General features: G+C 42.6%; 1 protein-coding gene and 1 long non-coding RNA gene across 2 annotated transcripts; both read left to right on the top strand.

Annotated features, from left to right (window-relative positions):
* Positions 1–905: 905 nt before the first annotated feature.
* LOC139197098 (uncharacterized) lies at positions 906–2,029 on the top strand. The gene is made up of 4 exons (XR_011582139.1): positions 906–1,086; positions 1,171–1,268; positions 1,352–1,449; positions 1,625–2,029. It is a non-coding gene; the product is annotated as an uncharacterized lncRNA (long non-coding RNA).
* Positions 2,030–3,695: 1,666 nt separating this feature from the next.
* Positions 3,696–5,274, top strand: LOC139197097 (uncharacterized). Its single transcript, XM_070823725.1, has 3 exons — positions 3,696–3,785; positions 3,872–4,347; positions 4,428–5,274. Coding segments are annotated over exons 1-3 (1,131 nt in total). The 5' UTR covers positions 3,696–3,784; the 3' UTR covers positions 5,082–5,274.
* The last annotated feature ends 12,082 nt before the right edge of the window (positions 5,275–17,356 follow it).

Raw genomic sequence — 17,356 nt, 5'->3', positions numbered from 1 at the left:
TTTGTCAAGTACTGAGGCTCCGGATAACCACCCTCCGGTGCTTTCTCTTTCTGGGGCTCTACCGACTGCTGAGACTTCCCCTAAGCAACCTTTGTGAAGGCTTCCTTTTGTTTGTTTATTTTGACTCATGTATATGTACATATTTGTGGCTTATCGAAAATATTAATAAATAAGCTTTGCTTCATTTCAACATATTGTGTTAAATACACCAAAGCCTTCTTCATAAAGTTCTTTGAATTTTTGCTTTTGTTGGAACCTGTATTGTTGTAGCTTTGTGAGTGAAGCATGTAGTTTGAGGTAGTGTTCCCTTAACTTCCCGAGTGAGGAAAACTTCTCGGTTGGAGACTTGAAAAATCCAAGTCACTGAGTGGTTGTGAGACTGCCGAGTGTCAAGGTGCAGTAGCATATGGTGGGAGTCCCCCAAGTCTTCAGGCGAAGAGAGTTGCCGAATGAGGTGTCTAGCTAGTAGTCAATGTCATGAGTAGGAAAACTTCACTTGTTTCTTTTCGAAGTGGTAACCCAGGGCTCTTTCTTCATATATTGTTTTTTTTTTTTGTTATGAAGATGTGTTAGGCCCAAAGAAGTGGAGGCCTAGGCCCTTTTTTTTTTTTTTTTTTTTTTTTATTTTTATTTTTTTTGTCGACTGAGTGGGATGTTTTCAGCTGAATCCAAATAGGGGGATGTTTTCAGCCGAATCCAAGGAGGGGGGAAAGCATGACTCATCATCATTTGTCATGATGTTGTTCCCACACTTCATCATCATTTACTACTTTTCCTTTTCTTCTTTCATAATATGCCATCAATGTGTTTAATTTTCTTTTACTTTGCCTTTCCTTTTTGGCTGGAAAGATTGCCATCTTTCCTCACAATCTGATTTGCTGCAGTCTTGTTGAAGGAAATGTGGGTGTTGGAGCTAGGTAAACCAAGGAGGGTGTCTACGTAGAGGGAGTGGTAGCTCTTCAATATAACACCATTTTCTGTGGCTCAAATCGCAAAACCATCTTCATGAAAGTTGTTCCTTAGCTCGTGAACTACAACATATCCGAATTGGAGATCCACCGGAGTAGTACAACTCCAGAAATTCAGGTATGATGAGTGATTGTTCGTCATTTGTATATCAACGCGTCAGACTTGTTGTGAGCTTCAAAAACTCCATTTTCTCTTGCTCAGATCAACATACTTTCTTCATCGAAGTTGTTCCTTAACTTGTGAACTACAACATATCCAAAATTGAGATCCCTCGGAACTGTATAACTCAAGAAATTCAGGTATGATGAATGACTGGTTATTATTTTTCTGTCAACCCGTCAGATTTGTTGTGAGCTTCGAAACTCCATTTTCTATTGTTCAGATCAGCATGCTTTCTTCATTGAAGTTGTTCCTTAACTTGTGAACTACAACATATCCAAAATTGAGATCCCTCGGAGCTGTATAACTCAAGAAATTCAGGTATGATGAATGACTGGTTATTATTTTTCTGTCAACCCGTCAGATTTGTTGTGAGCTTCGAAACTCCATTTTCTATTGTTCAGATCAGCATGCTTTCTTCATTGAAGTTGTTCCTCATCGTCTCTTTCATAACATATCAAAAATTCAGAATGAACTAATGGTTAAATATTTCCAGATCTTCGAAACATCACAGCAGCTTCGAAATCTGCAAGAATCCGACTGTCATGTTTGGAGCTTCAACACTTTAATTTCCGTCGCTCAAACAGAAATGGTTCCTTCTTGAAAGTTGTTCATATGCTCAAGAACTATAGGGTGTCCAAAATTCAGCTCCATTGGAGAAGAGCAGAGGTTGCAGAAATTTGATAGATGAAAGGAGGCGGAAGAGGGAGAGAGAGAAAAAGTCTCTTGGGTTGGATTTCTATTTTGGGGCAGATTCCAATTTTTGTAGCACCTTCATTATTGATGAATTGCTTGTACTTTTGTCCATTATGAAACTTGGGACTTTGGCTTGTTGTTGGATCTATTATAATATGTTTGGGAACATATATAAGTGAATAAATAAGAAGGAAAATTTTGGGCCCTTGTGGGTGTAAAACAAAAAATGTTTATGTTTACCCAAGTGTTTTTGTACAAGTTCAAGGGCATCTTGGGTTTTGTGAACAAAATTTGTTTATTTGGAGCAAGGTTTTGTGTTGAAGCTTTGTAGGTGAAGCTTTGGTGTTGAAGCTTTCTAGGTGAAGCTTTGATGGTGAAGCTTTGTAGATGAAGCTTTGTAGATGAAGCTTTCTAGGTGAAGCTTTGATGGTGAAGCTTTGATGGTGAAAGTATGTAGAGGGAGCTTTCTAGGTGAAGCTTTTTTAGGTGAAGCTGTGTAGGTGAAGCTTTTTTAAGTGAAGCTTTTCGGTTGGAGTTTTTTGGGTGAAGCTTTGTGGGTGAAGCTTTTTAGGTGAAGCTTTGTGGGTGAAGCTTTTTTAGGTGAAGCTGTTTGGGTGAAGCTTTTTGGAGGTGAAGTTTTTTTTTTTTTTTTTTTGGTGAAGCTTTTTTAGGTGAAGCTTTTTGGGTGAAACTTTTTGGATGAAGCTTTTTGGGTGAAGTTTTGGAGGTGAAGCTTTTCGGGTGAAGCTTTTTGGATGAAGCTGCTGTTTTTTTTTTTTTTTTTTTTTTTTTTTTTGGCGCTTGACACGGTCTTCATTTGCTTGTTTTGTAGTGACTGTGGAAGACGGATTGCTTTCTGATTGAGAAGGGTTCCGGCATCGCTTTGCACCATCTTCATGTGGGTAATATAGGAACTTCCTTATGTTTTGATCATGCATGTAGTGATAGAATTTGTTTCTTCTTATTGTAGATGTCAGAGCCTGGAAGTTCTAGTGATGAGGGCTCTTCTAGCTTTAGCTCTAAGTCTGAGTCTGCAATGTCGGAGTCTTCAGGGTCTTTGTTAGAGTCCTGTACTAGAGAAACATTGGATGATCTTCCCAACCGTCAAACTTTAGCTATTGCTAGTTCTTCCTCCGTGGCGTTGGGTGAGGGGGTTGTTTTTTATGCCATACCCATAGTTCGCTCTGAGTTCACAGCAGACCATCTAAAGAATAACTTGTTAAATAATGAGAAGCAGGTTGAGGCGCTAAGGCAGTCATGTAATATCCCTCGTAGTGTAGGGATACGTTTGGTACATGATGAAGAATGGCCTTCTGAGCCTCCCCAGGGTCATGTTATGTTCTACACCCAGATATTACTGACTTTAGGGGTGAGACTACCTTTACATCCGTGGTTGCAAAAGATGTTATCTTTGATCGGATATGCACCTGGGCAACTCAATCCTGGTTTCTGGGATACTTTGATTGGATTTTATATCATTTGGATGGAGTGTGGGTTGTGTGAGCCTTCCTTCCATCAGTGGCGTTACTGTTACAAGATGCGCCCAGCAAAATCATGCACTGGTTATGCCGAGTGTGCATGTCGGAGTGAGAGAGAGCGTATTGTGTATGGTAAGAAAAAGGCATACTACACATGGAAAAACCGTTGGTGCTTTCTGTATAATGATTGGGAGTATGATAAGGGTGTCACGCCTGAGCGACGTGTGCTTACTCACTTCCAGACTGTAGGTTGTAACGTATCAACCGTTCGTACTATTTGCTATTTGTTGTGGTCTTTTCTTGCTTCTAACACTTTGCTTCATGTAGTGACGCGGGGCACCATCCAACTGTTTGGGCAGGAGCTATCTGACATAGAGAAGGTGTTCAGGGTGCCCAAAGAGGATAGACACTTAAGCAAGCTACGACCCTTATTTCGTCGGTACGGTTTCCAACCCTTAGTTTCCGAGAGCCAGGGACGATCGAGTAAGTTGTATCCTTCATGTAAACTTAGCTCAATTCCTTACTTTATTTGGAAAGTTGTATTTCTTATTTTGATTTTCCTTATGCAGTGGAGAAGGTAAGCAAGAAAACAGGGACTAGCACCAATAAAAGGAAAGCACCAGTGTTAGTTCCTTCGGAAGACATCCTACCGCATAAGAAAATTCATAAGTTCCGAGGGGAACCATCCGTTAGACCTAAGTCCCAAGATGGGGTCCTTAAGGGGCCTGCCTTTAGGAAGACTGGAGTCGAGGCCGTTGAAAATGCTGCTGCCGTAGTTGCAGGAGAAGGGAGCCGACTGTTGCCTCCTCCTCTTACTATGGAGCACACTGTCCAGGAAAGTGATCCTGGTTCCCGCCATGAGGGGAAAGGCAAGGAAAGAGCTGGCAGTGTCCCGTGGAAGGACTTGAGGGTTGCCACGCGGCCAAAGGATTTTGGGGATATCAACAATTGCTTGGCAGGGCGTCGATTCGCCTTCGATGAGCTCGGAGAGCCCTTAGCTAAGGATGAATCGGATTGCGACCGGATGTTGAAGCTGTCTTCATATGTGAGTGTTACTTTGTCATTTCCTTACTTTTTCCTCTTTATTATCATTATTTAGGTAGTGAGGATCGTCTTGCCATGCAGGTCATGGCCGAGTATCACGACAGACTGCAAGAGGTTGAGCGGTACAAGGCAAAACTGAAGGAGAATAAGCAGCTTGTGGACGAGGCCCGAAGGAATAAGGGACTTTTAACTCAGGCTCTCCAACTGAAGGACGAAACCATGGAGAGCTTGAAAGGGCGAAATGGTGAGAACCTAAGGCTTAAGAAATTGTTTGAGGCAACTAAAAAACAGTTGGAGGTGGCTACCTTGGAGGTATCCAAGGTTAGGGGAGAATTGGATGGTGCCTTAGTTGAGATTTCTGAACTGGAGAAGAGCATTCCAACTGAAAGGGAGGCCGCTGTGCAAGAATACTTAAGTTCTTCGACCTTTCACCTTGCTATTAAACCCTACTGTGCTCAAGAAGCTCGCTTTGAAAAAAGGAAATGGATGGCCGTCCTTGATCGTTATGATGATGGGAGCATTCTTCGAAAATACCACGAAGATATAGATGAGCATCATCGAAAGGGCGAGACATTTGTCCTTGCTGTTAATCCTAGCAGCGAAGATGAGTCTGATAATGAAGGTAGTGCTGATGCACAGACTCAGCATGGTGAAGAGGATCTTGGGGATGCAGAGGATGATGGTAGGACGCGGAGTGATACTGCCAGGGGTTCGGCTTCAGATGAGAATGAATAGCAGTGTCTTTACTATCTGCATGTATTCTGGATGTAGTAGTCTGATGTGTGTATAACATGTGCCCATGTTATAAGCTTGAGAGTTTTGGATTTTAGGTGTTTATGAGTGTTTGCACTATTATTAATGCATGTTTGGCTATGTATGAATAGATCTATTGTTTGGATATAAGCCCTTGTTTGGTTGTTCCTTTCTTTGTATAGTCTTGTCGACACATACTTAGATTTTGTTTCGTGTTGGATATATCTGCTTTGAGGTTTCAACACTTGAGTGTTCCATTGCTAGGAATGTAAAAGAGTGAGGGCTGAGTTGGCTAAATTACCTCTTTATTGAATTCATTGCCAAATGGCCTTCATTACATAGGATGCCGAACGGCTATAGCTCAACACTTGTACATCGTGAGTCTATTTGTAGTAGTACTTCAAGTGATCAGCGTTCCATGGATGGCCAAGGGTCTTGCCATCGGAGCTTCTAAGTGTGTAAGAGCTAGGGCGACTGATGCCAATGACTTCATACGGTCCATCCCAGTTTGGACTAAGTGTGCCTTCACTCGGGACTCTGTCGCAGAGTAATCTTTTCTTTAAGACCCAGTCTCCTATTTTGAAAGAACGAGGCTTGACCCTAGAGTCATAATAGTTGGAGATGCGGTGCTTGTAGGCGACATTCCTCAAGTGAGCTTGGTTTCTGTGTTCCTCGACTAAATCCAAGTTGAGGGTGAGTTGTTTGTCATTTTCACTTTGAATGTAGTTCTGGACTCGGAATGTTGCTTGCTCGAGCTCAACAGGGACAACCGCCTATGTGCCAAAGGCAAGTGAGAATGGAGTTTCTCCTGTTGAAGTCCGATATGAAGTGCGATATGACCAAAGAACTTGGGGTACAAATTCTGGCCAACAGCCTTTAGCTTTGTCGAAGCTGGTTTTCAAAGTGCGCTTGATTATTTTGTTGATGGCCTCAACTTGTCCATTAGACTGGGGATGAGCTGGAGAGGTAAAGCATAAGTTGATGTTGAACTTAGAGCAGAACAACCTGAACTTCTTGTTGTCAAACTGTCGCCCATTGTCAGTGACTATCGCATTGGGAATGCCGAATCTACAAAGGATGTTCTTCCACACGAAGTCTTCTATCTTTGCCTCAGTAATGGTTGCCAAGGGTTCTACTTCGACCCACTTTATGAAGTAGTCCACTGCAACGACTGCGTAACAGACTTTGCCCTTCCCTGCCGGCATTGGGCCGATCAAATCAAGTCCCCACTGGGCGAAGGGCCAAGGGCTGATCATAGGAGTAAGAGGCTCTGGAGGGGAATGAGGAATAGTCGCATATCGTTGACATTTGTCACATGAGCGGGATACTTTGATGGCATCCTGGTGGTTGGCCAGTAATATCCTTGGCGAAAAGTCTTGTGTGCTAGGGACCGAGATCCAGCATGATCTCCACAGACTCCCTCATGTATTTCCCGAAGGACGATTTCCGCCTCGGCAGGCGTAAGACACCTTAAGTATGGCAGGCTAAAACCTCGCTTATAGAGTTGATCATTGATGATCAGGTAGCGGGTAGACTTGTATCGAATTTGCTTAGCCTGGACTTTATCATTTGGGAGGGTGCCATGAGCAAGGAAATTATAGATCGGGGTGATCCAACTATCCCCCTGTTGTAAGTTGCATACTTCTGCGGCCATGGTGCTTGGTGTTGCCAACAGTTCGACATGAATTTTTCTTCCAATCTTGTCTTCCACAGCTGAGGCGAGGCGAGCCAGGGCGTCTGCATGACTGTTTGCCGCTCGAGGAACTTGGGTGATCTGGTAGTGGAAGTGTTTGAGCAAAAGTTGTGTTTGCGCAAGATATGCTGCCATGGAGCTGTCCTTAGCATCAAAGTTGTTGGTAACCTGGTTGACCACTAATTGGGAGTCACTGAAAATATCAATTTGTTTAACCCCGAGGTGTTTGGCCAAACGTAATCCTGCTAGAAGGGCTTCATACTCGGCCTCATTGTTTGATGCCTTGAATTTGAAACGAAGAGCATACTCCATTGCTACTTTGTCGGGCGTAGTCAAGACTAGTCCCGCTCCACAGCCCTGTTGGTTGGATGAGCCATCAACATACAGACTCCATGCTGGGGTTGTTGGTTCTATCTTCTGAGCTTCCGATGGTAATAAAGCTACTGCTTCAGGTGTAGAAGCAATGTCAACAGGATATGTGAAGTCGGCGATGAAATCTGCTACTGCTTGGCCTTTTTCGGCTGGTTTTGGTTGGTAGGAGATGTCAAACTCACCCAATGCTATCGCCCATTTGATCATTCGTCCAGACGTGTCAGGACTCTGGAGTATCTGTCGAAGAGGGTGATTGGTAAGCACGATGATGGCGTGTGCTTGGAAATAAGGGCGAAGTTTCCGAGCAGACATGACCAATGCTAGAGCTAATTTCTCAATGTTGGAGTATCGTGTCTCCGCATCTTGTAGGGCCTTGCTAGCGTAGTAGACGGGCCGTTCGACACCACTGTCCATTCGAATAAGAACAGAACTGACTGCTGAAGCCGAAACCGATAGATAGATGATGAGAGTGTCACCAACTTCTGGTTTGGAGAGCAGAGGGGCTTTACTCATGTACTCTTTGAGGTTCCTGAATGCCTTGGCACATTCCTCCGTCCATGTAATGTACTTCTTATTTCCCTTGAGTGCTTTGAAGAAAGGAGCACATCTGTCTGTGGCCTTAGAGATGAATCTGGTTAAGGCTGCCACCTTGCCAGTAAGGCTTTGGATGTCTTTTGAAGTTATTGGCTCTTTCATGTCGAGGATTGCTTTGATCTTTTCAGGGTTAGCTTCAATGCCTCGTTGGCTAATCATGAAGCCTAAGAATTTGCCAGAGCCCACGCCGAAGGCACATTTGTTGGGGTTCAACCTCATTCGATACCTCTTTAGAATGGTGAAAGTTTCAGATAGGTTGGTGATGTGTTGGTCAGCATGTTTGCTTTTGACTAGCATATCATCAACGTAAACTTCCATGTTCTTCCCAATTTGTTCGGCGAACATTGAATTGACCAGTCTCTGATAAGTTGCTCCTGCATTCTTTAGGCCGAAAGGCATGACTTTATAGCAATATAGTCCCCTGTCAGTAGTGAAGGCCGTGTGTTCTTGGTCTGAGGGGTTCATGAGGATTTGGTTGTATCCTGAATAAGCGTCCATAAAGCTCAAGAGCTCACACCCTGCCGTAGAGTCTATAAGCCTGTCAATAAGAGGAAGAGGGAAACTATCTTTCGGACACCCTTTGTTTAGGTCGGTGTAGTCAACACACATCCTCCACAAGACCTTTTGAAGCGAAAGACTTTCTTTGGTCGGATTTTTCCTAACAAGGACCACATTTGCTACCCATGTCGGGTAATTGACTTCGCGGACAAAGCCTATGCCTTTGAGTTTTTCAACTTCTGCTTTCATTGCCTCGTATCGTTCAGCGTCATAAGATCTTCGCTTCTGTCTCACCGGCTTGATCTTGGGGTCAATACTCAAACGATGACAGATGACATCGGGAGAGATGCCTGGCATGTCCTCGTATGACCAGGCGAAGACTTCAGTGTTCTATTTCAAAAAAGATATCAATGCTAACCGAAGGGGTGGTGACAATGTGGTGCCAATCTTCACCATGCGATCTGGATAATCTCTTGAGATAGGTACCTTCTCCAACTCTTCAGCAGGTTGGGCTTGCTGGGTGAAAGAGTCATCTCGAGGATCGTCGGGTTGATTGTTGCTATCAGGAAGATCCAAGTTCGCTTCATCTAGGCTGGTCTTTGTGACTTGGTCATGTACAGACAGGGTTTCCTTGGGTCCGGGCAAGTGTTGTTGCTTAACTGAAGTGTTGTAACATGATCGTGCAGTAAGCTGATCTCCTCTGATGTAGCCGTTGCCATGGGGGGTTGGAAATTTCATCAACAGCATATGCGTGGATACCATAGCCTTGAGATCATTGATGCCTGTGCGCCCAAAGATGACATTGTATGCCGTTGGGCAGTCAACCACTAGGAAGTTAGTGGTAATGGTAGCCGTGTAAGGGCCTGTACCAATAGTAAAGGGTAAATGTATGCTCCCTAAGGGTTGCACGATATCACCGGAGAAGCTTATCAGAGGAGAAATCGAGCGATCGAGCAAGTGTTCAGCTACACTGAGTGCCCTGAAAGCTTCGGCAAACATGATATTGACCGAAGCCCCTGTGTCTACGAGGATTCGTCGAACATCAAAGTTGGCTATGTGAGCCTCCACGATCAATGGGTCGTTATGAGGGTAGATGATGCCTTTTTCTTCCTCAGGGTAGAAACATATCGGATCCCAGTTAGGCTTTTGATACTTCCCTCCCCTGATGTCTTCCACGTGAAACACTTGGTGACCAGGCCTCAGAATTCGTTCACTGTTTTTCATGGCCCTATTGGAAGATTCAGATATGGGTGTGCCGCCGCTTATGGAATATATGACATTCACCTGGCGTTGGTTACGGTTATCCCTTTGAGGGTGAAGGAGGAATTGATCAATTTTTCCTTCTCGTGCCAAAGCTTCAATACGATCACGGAGGATGATACATTTCTCGCTATCATGGCCGTTATGCTCATGGTAGCAACAAAACATGCCCGCGTTATTCGGGGGCGTGTAATCTGGGTGCCTCGGCTTTGGCTTTGGTATCAGGTGAGCTATGCTGGGGTAAATGGCCGCGCATGTGGCATTCAAGGGCGTGTATGTCTCATACCTTGGGGTAGGGGGTATCTTGACGCGGGTTTGACCCACTGCATTGACTGCCTGGGGGCGAGCGTTATTGTGGTGATACCCTTGGTTATCGGGATAGTGTCCCTTACTCTTTTTACTGGAAGGAGAGTGGTGAGGATGGAAATCCTTCCTCTTGCCTTGAAATTGATATGTCTGTTGATTCGGTGAAGCATTATGCACGGCATGGGGAAGTGCCACTGCTGTTTGGAAAGTCGAGGTCTTCTCATTTAGGTGAGTCTGGCTTCCACCTCCCACTTGTTGATAAAGGATGGTTGTAGGGGGTTTCTCCTGATATGTCTTTGCCTCGGCGGAGGCATGGTTATAAGCCTGCGCCATCACCTCAGAGTAAGTCTTCCAAGTATTGGCATTGATCATGTATTTAAAGAAACAATCACGTAGGCCTGCCGTGAAGGCTTTGAGGGCAGTCTTGTCGTCTGTCTCGGCACACCGGGAGTATTCATGGCTGAAGCGGCCAGCATACATACGTAATGACTCGTCTGGCTTCTGGCGGATAGTGTACAGGTCATCTGCAGAGTGCAAGCGATCGGTTTGGAAAATGTGTTGGGAAACAAATAGTTTCCTCAATTCCTCAAATGAGTCTACCGTCTCAGGTGTAAGACGACAATACCAATTTAGAGCTCCGCCAGAGTGGGTGGAGGGGAAGAGAAGACATCGCTCTTCGTCGGTGTGCATCCGGTATGCCATGGTGGACTCAAAGAGGTTAAGGTGCTCAATCGGGTCCTCTTTCCCAGTATAAAGTTGCAAGCCAAGCTTCTGCTTTGTCTTTGCTTGAAGGGGGGTGTTGAGGATCCTCCTTGTAAGAGGGCCAGGCCTGGGTTGGTTCCAGTCAGGTATTTCAGCCTGACGTTCAGCCTTCAACTTGTTTACTTCCTCAAGAAGTTGTAGGACAAGGGGGTCCTGAGCGGAGTTATGTGCCACTGGAGCTTTCTTTTGTAAATCTCCATCTCCTCTTGGAATTAGGAAGGTTTGATTAAGGGCATGTGATTTTTCCCTGGACTCGCTGTACTGGCTTCCAGGGTATGTCTGTCGGAACACCTCTGAGTCCCCTGTACCCTCATGTCTCTCTAGGACTTGTTGCCCCTTCCCCAAGTTGGTGGCCGGCTCGGGCCGTGGTAGGGGACCGAGTCTCTCAGAAATCCTTGGGTCATTGATCTTTGAGCTTATATGGATGGAATTCTCTCGACGTTGCTTCAGGAAATCCCGACAATCGCGAAAGACGGCTTTCGATCCTTCTGCCCCTTCAGCAAAGAGGTGTCTCCCTCCGCTTCTCATGGTTCGGGTCGAAGTAACTGGGTTAAGAGAAGCCTCATGTTGATTATCAAATCGAGGGGTAATTTGTTCCCTATCAGGGATATCTATGTCGAATGCATGTGACCCTCCATGTTGGAGGGCACCCAGTTGATGGTTGACTTCCACGGGGGCAACAAGCTCGCGTGTCTGAGCTTGCCTAGCTTCGTGAAGTGTCTCGAAGAGCTTCTCATATTGCTCCTGGAGGACCTCATTCCTCATTGCTATCTTGTTGTTCTGAGCTTCCAACTCATCGACTTTAGCTTGAAGAAGAACTCGTTTTCCTTCCTTCTTTCGTTGTTTCGCACTATGTGCAAGGGGGTGTCATTCTGTGTGCTGTGGCTTCCTTCGCTTCCCATGCTGGAGAGGGATGCCAGATCAAAAGAAAGTGTACGAATGATAGAAACCAGCTTGACACAGCTGAAGAGAGTAGGAATAAGTGTCGCTTCCCACAGACGGCGCCAAATGTTGATGCACAAAATCAGCGAAGACTTTGGTACAACAGAAAGTGTCAGGTTTTGTGACCTTCGCTTGGTTGCTTCCGTCACTAGTGAGGATAAGTACGTAAATGAATAGAGACAGAGAAGCAAACACAGGATGTACGTGGTTCACCCAGATTGGCTACGTCCACGGAGTAGAGGAGTTCTTATTAGTAGTGAAGGGCTTACACAAGTACAAAGGATCAAGCTCTCAATTTAGTGAGTTCTTGTGAATGATTTAACACAAAATGGCATTAGGCCATATTGTGGGGGAATGACCCCTATTTATAGAAAAACTTGTAGCTTTGTCACATTGACATGTGTCATGTTATGATTGGTTCTTGATGTCGACACGTGCTGCGCTCTGATTGGCTTCTAATCTTGACACGTGTCGAGTAGTGATTGGCCTCCTGGTCGGAGGGGAACTCTTCTGGGTCCTTGACAGTATAGCGTTGGCTGGTGCTCGGTAGTTTCGGGATTGGTCAAGTATGGTACAAACAATATTATCAGTAGGAATTATTAAATGAGTTTCCATGCAAATTTGTTTTGAATGCAACCATATGAGCAAATTTTGGTTTTTCAATCTCTTTTGTTGAGAATAAGATGAATAAGGATTTGAAAAAGAATGAGGCATAGTTTCAAGTGAGGTATAAGGGCTGGTTTGGTATTGCTATGCTTTGAAAAAAAAAAACTGATTCTGCTATGCTGTGAGAATAAGCAGTTGTGAAATAAAGCAGCAGAATGTTTGGTAAATTTTTTTGTAAAAGTGCTTTTGGAAAAAAAAAAAAAAAAAAAAAGCAGTATTATAGTGTTTGGTAAACTTTTATGTAAAACAGCTGTGACTATGTGAAATGACCAAAAAAGGTATAATACTAGATGTGCTCTTAATTTAATTTTCTTAACAAATAAAGGTGAATTACTAAATATACTTTATTTTTAAAAGAAAAATATTTATAAATTTTATCTTAAATCTTAATTAGTATGACAAACTACTTCAATTAAAATATTTTAGACTAATAGCTAGGATTCATTAGTACAATATTGTTAATGTACTTGAAAGTAGTCTAATTCGATGCATTCATCAAACTTGCCGCTATTCTATTTCTTAGTGCTTCTATCTCATGTGATCCTTCAACTTGATAATTTTGGTATTCTTCATCATCATCATCACTACTATAGCTCTATTCACAAAAGTTCCTAGGGTCATCAAAATGACGATCACGTTCAGAATACCTCCGTATGTAGTTATGAAGAGCCATTGTAATATGAGAGGCATTGAGATCAATTATGTGTTCAATCTGTGAGACCCTCAACAAATTTAAAAACCAAAACAAGTGAATCATACAAGCCATGGATACAACAAGCGTGACATAGTAAGAAAATATAGCAACGATAAAACATATTAAGAAAATATAGAACCCTTAACTTCCTGAAGAAAGAGGCAATTGAACACTATCAAGAAATTGGAGGAGGATAACCAAAATCTACAAAAATAACTTAGGCATGAATACGATACAAATACAAGTTACTCTCCTTTTGATTACTGAGAAATGTAATTACGAATAATAAATACTCAAAGTTACAACAGTTAAAACACAACAATTCATAGATTAAAACAAAGGTAAACTGATATGAAACACCATTCGGTTCGATAATTCACAAGAGTAGATAATCAATTGTAAAGTTGTATGATTTGCACAATAATATCCATATATATGTATATCAATGGATAAATAATTTCAACACTGATGCCTTTTCCTGCATTTTCTAGGCTGCCAAATGAGCAACACCGGATTTTGACATCAATAAGCGATAGATCTACTTAAAGTGGAGAAAAGATAGTGATCGAAGAGCTCACAGAGAAGAGCCAGATCGAAAATGCGAGAATGTCGATCAGGATAAGGATGAAGAAGGAAAGGACAGTTTCGAAAGCATGCCTCAAGGTCGTCCCATTGGAGGTCTGGGAGGTTGCCATTGACGGCCAAATCAAGCTGCGAGCTTTTGGAAGAGCAATGGAGGAGATTGAGGTCTAAGGAGAGGAAGGGCTTTTGGGGGGCAGTGACTAAACCAAGTAGGGGAGAAGACCTGAAGGCTTGAGTTGGGATTGAAGTTTCAGGTCTGGTTTTGCAAGGGTTTTGCGAGAGTGAAAGTGTGAGGAAGGCGAGGGCAATTTTGGGGTTATTGAAAAATTCATTAAAGATTTATTGTTCATCCGTGTTTTTGAAATAAGCTGGTTTTTGGAAGTTGTTATTTGCAGCTTTAGGTTTTGGGCTTATTTTCATCCAAAACTTTGAAATAAAGCTGATTTTGAGAGTTTACCAAACACCAAAAACCCTCCCAACTTTTTTTCATACCCATTTTTTTTAAAATCACCTCAATCCCAAACCAGGGCTAAGATACGTTCTTCTTCGCCTTGAGGCCAGCTTGGAGATCTCATGTTTTTTAGCATGGTTTTACTTGTACTTGTTTTATGAACGATTTCATGGCATGCTAGAGTTTTCAGAAAACTTGCTATATGTAGTATTATCTATGGTTTCAAAACAAGGGGTTAGTATGTTCATAAATAAAATGGTTTTCTTATTACTAGTATTATTATAAACTTTGGTCCACTCACCTTTTCTGTTTTGCTCCCCATCATGATTTAGATTCGAAACACACGATCCTGAAGTCAGAGCACTTCCGCATGGATATCTTCGAGCCTTCTCATTGTAGGACCCACCCCTCGGTTTGTACCTTTCTATTATAATTCTTTCACTTTATTCTTGATTAGTTGTATGCTCTGAACATGATTCTGTACTAGTGTATCTCTTTCTCTTTCTAATTACATCTTTTATTTGCATGCATGGCTAAAATGGCTTCGTCACCCTCAGGTGTCGGCTAGCACGTGCCTACCCCTATATTTAGAGATATTGGGTCGGGGCGTGTCATGGTTTGTTTGTATATTCATTCATAAGTTTCATTTACAAGTGAGGGCTCTTGTAGAAAGACCGAACAAGGCTGAAAGCCAATGGACAAACAGCAGCAACATGCCATTGAAAAGACCACTACTTAAACCAACTACACTTAATTTCAAGTTACAAGAAAGATAAAGCAAGACTAATTCTAGTTACAAGTTCTCTAAGTGAACATAAATCTTGAAACTAGGGAAAAATGATGCACAGTGGCAGCTGCAACTCAACATGTGAGTAGTTGGAGTTGCAGATGCAACTTGTATCCTATTCACTGAGTGACGTCTTTCAACAGCTTGGGAGACGAATAATAATTGTGAAATCTTTTCTTGCAGGACATGTTTTTTGCAGGGACTAATACTTCCTCAGCCACACTGGTATAGACAATGGCTGAATTGATTTAGAATCCCCGCGCATTGAGGAAAGCACAAGACGAGGTGAGAGAAGTTTTGAAGGGAAAACGGAAGGTTGAAGAAAGTGATATGTCCGAACTCGTGTACCTAAAGTTGGTCTTGAATGAGAGCTTTAGACTACATCTACCGATGCCATTACTAGTTCCAAGAGAAACCTTAGATGAATACATGCCAAAAATCATCCCACCTTTGCATCGAGTCCCTCCTACTTAGGTAGAACAAGAACAGACGGATTAGGTTAAAGTTCAAGGGCCGACAGGAAAATAAGTTGTGCGATGTGCCATCTAAACAAGGGCCAACAGGGAAATAAGTTGTGCCATGTGCCATCTATCTACATTTAACTACTTATAACTCATCTTTGCGCTTGGGGCAATGACGCAGCTAATGACTTATATTGCTGGTTGAAAACTACAAATAACTCGTATCCCTCTTTCCATCCTCTGAAAATTAGCCATGGTTTCACAACTCCTACTCTTTGTTTTCCTCATACCCTTTATTTTCTTGCTCTTGGTTAAACACAAAAGGAAAAGTAATGCTTCTCAAGCAAGGAGGCTGCCTCCTGGTCTTAGGAGGATGCCTCTCATTGGCAACCTTCACAAGCTCTCCAATGGCAGCTTACTCCATCACACCCTTGAGCGCCTAGCTGCCAAATATGGAGATCTCATGTTTTTACAACTAGGCTCAGTATCCACTTTAGTGGTCTCCTCGTCTCATATTGCAAAAGAGATCTTCAAAACTCACGACCTCGCTTTTTCAAGTAGGCCGGCCTTGTATACTCCAAAGAAGCTTAGTTATGACTCTGCTGATCTGATAATTTCTCCCTATGAAGAGTATTGGAGGGAGGTAAAGAAGATTGTGATCTTGAAACTGCTTAGTGCAAATAGGATTAAAATGTTTCAATCTGTGAGGGATGAAGAGGTCGGACTTATGCTAGAATCTATCGAATATTTTAAAAGTCCGGTCAATATCAGTGAACTCACACTTTTCTTGACAAACAATGTTTTGTGTTGTTCAGCATTTGGTAAAAAGTATGATGATGGGGGAGAGATTGGAAAGAGCAAGATTCCTGAGTTGCTTGAAGAGACAAGGGCCCTGTTGGGAAGATTTTGCATGTCAGACTTCCTACCGTGGATAAGTTGGCTAAACAAACTTCAATGGCCCTGATCAAAAGTCAGAAAAGTGTTTTAAAGGCTTGGACAATCTCTACGACAGAGTGATTGAGGAACACCTTGATCCGAAAAGGCTTAAACCGGAATATGAAGATCTTGTTGATGTACTCTTTCGAGTTCAGAAAGATCCAAATCAAACAATCGCCCTCACTAAGGACCAAATTAAGGGTGTTCTAATCGTATGTTGCATTTTCTTTCTTCTTGCATTTGAATATATGTTACTTTATTGTTATTATGATTTTCTTTTTCTTTTTTTGATACTTCAACAATATTTTGGTAGCTTGATATACATTGTTAGCTCATTGCCAAACAAATTAGGCTTTTGGAGTCCAATAGTTGTGTGACAAGTTGAACTTAAGACTACTGTTAGTATGGTTTTATAGAATTAATTTAGCCAGCTTGGGAGAAAGATAATAATTGTGAAATCTTTTCTTGCAGGACATGTTTATTGCAGGGACTGATACTTCCGCAGCCACACTGGTATGGACAATGGTTGAATTGATTAGGAATCCCCGAATATTGAGGAAAGCACAAGACGAGGTGAGAGAAGTTTTGAAGGGAAAACGAAAGGTGGAAGAAACTGATCTGTCTAAACTCGTGTACCTAAAGTTGGTCTTGAAGAAGAGTTTTAGACTACATCCATCGGCACCATTACTAGTTCCAAGAGAAACCTTAGAGATTTGCACAATTGAAGGGTACGAAATTCCTGCCAACACAATGGTGTTTGTGCATGCAAAAATGATAGGAAATGACCTGAAATGTTGGGAGAATCCAAAAGAATTCTTGCCTGAGAGATCCATGGACAGCTCAGTTGACTACAAAGGAAACCATTTTGAACTTTTACCATTTGGTGCCGGAATGAGGGGTTGTCCTGGTATCAACTTTGGTGTGAAGCTGATTGAACTTGCGCTAGCGAATCTTCTTTATTGTTTCGACTGGGAACTGCCTCACGGGGTGAGAAGAGAAGACTTGGACATGGAAGAGGCTGCTGGCATTACAATTGGCAAGAAAGTTCCTCTATTTCTAACTGCTCGACCTGCATATCCTTGACAAGCTATATTGCACAATAAACAGGTGATGTGCAAGATTGTATGCATGATGTGCTTGACAGCTTATTACAAGCTGAAATTATGCCACGTTTGACATCTGATCCATTGTTAAATGTGTTGCATGGGTTTAAGAATAAAAATGTAGAAGATGAAGAGGTTTCTGAGTATGTT

This window comes from Malus domestica, chromosome 06 (assembly GCF_042453785.1).
Source record: "Malus domestica chromosome 06, GDT2T_hap1".
Classification (NCBI taxonomy): Eukaryota; Viridiplantae; Streptophyta; class Magnoliopsida; order Rosales; family Rosaceae; genus Malus; species Malus domestica.
The sequence above is the reverse complement of the archived record's forward strand: the minus strand, read 5'-3'. Positions and strand labels throughout refer to the sequence as shown.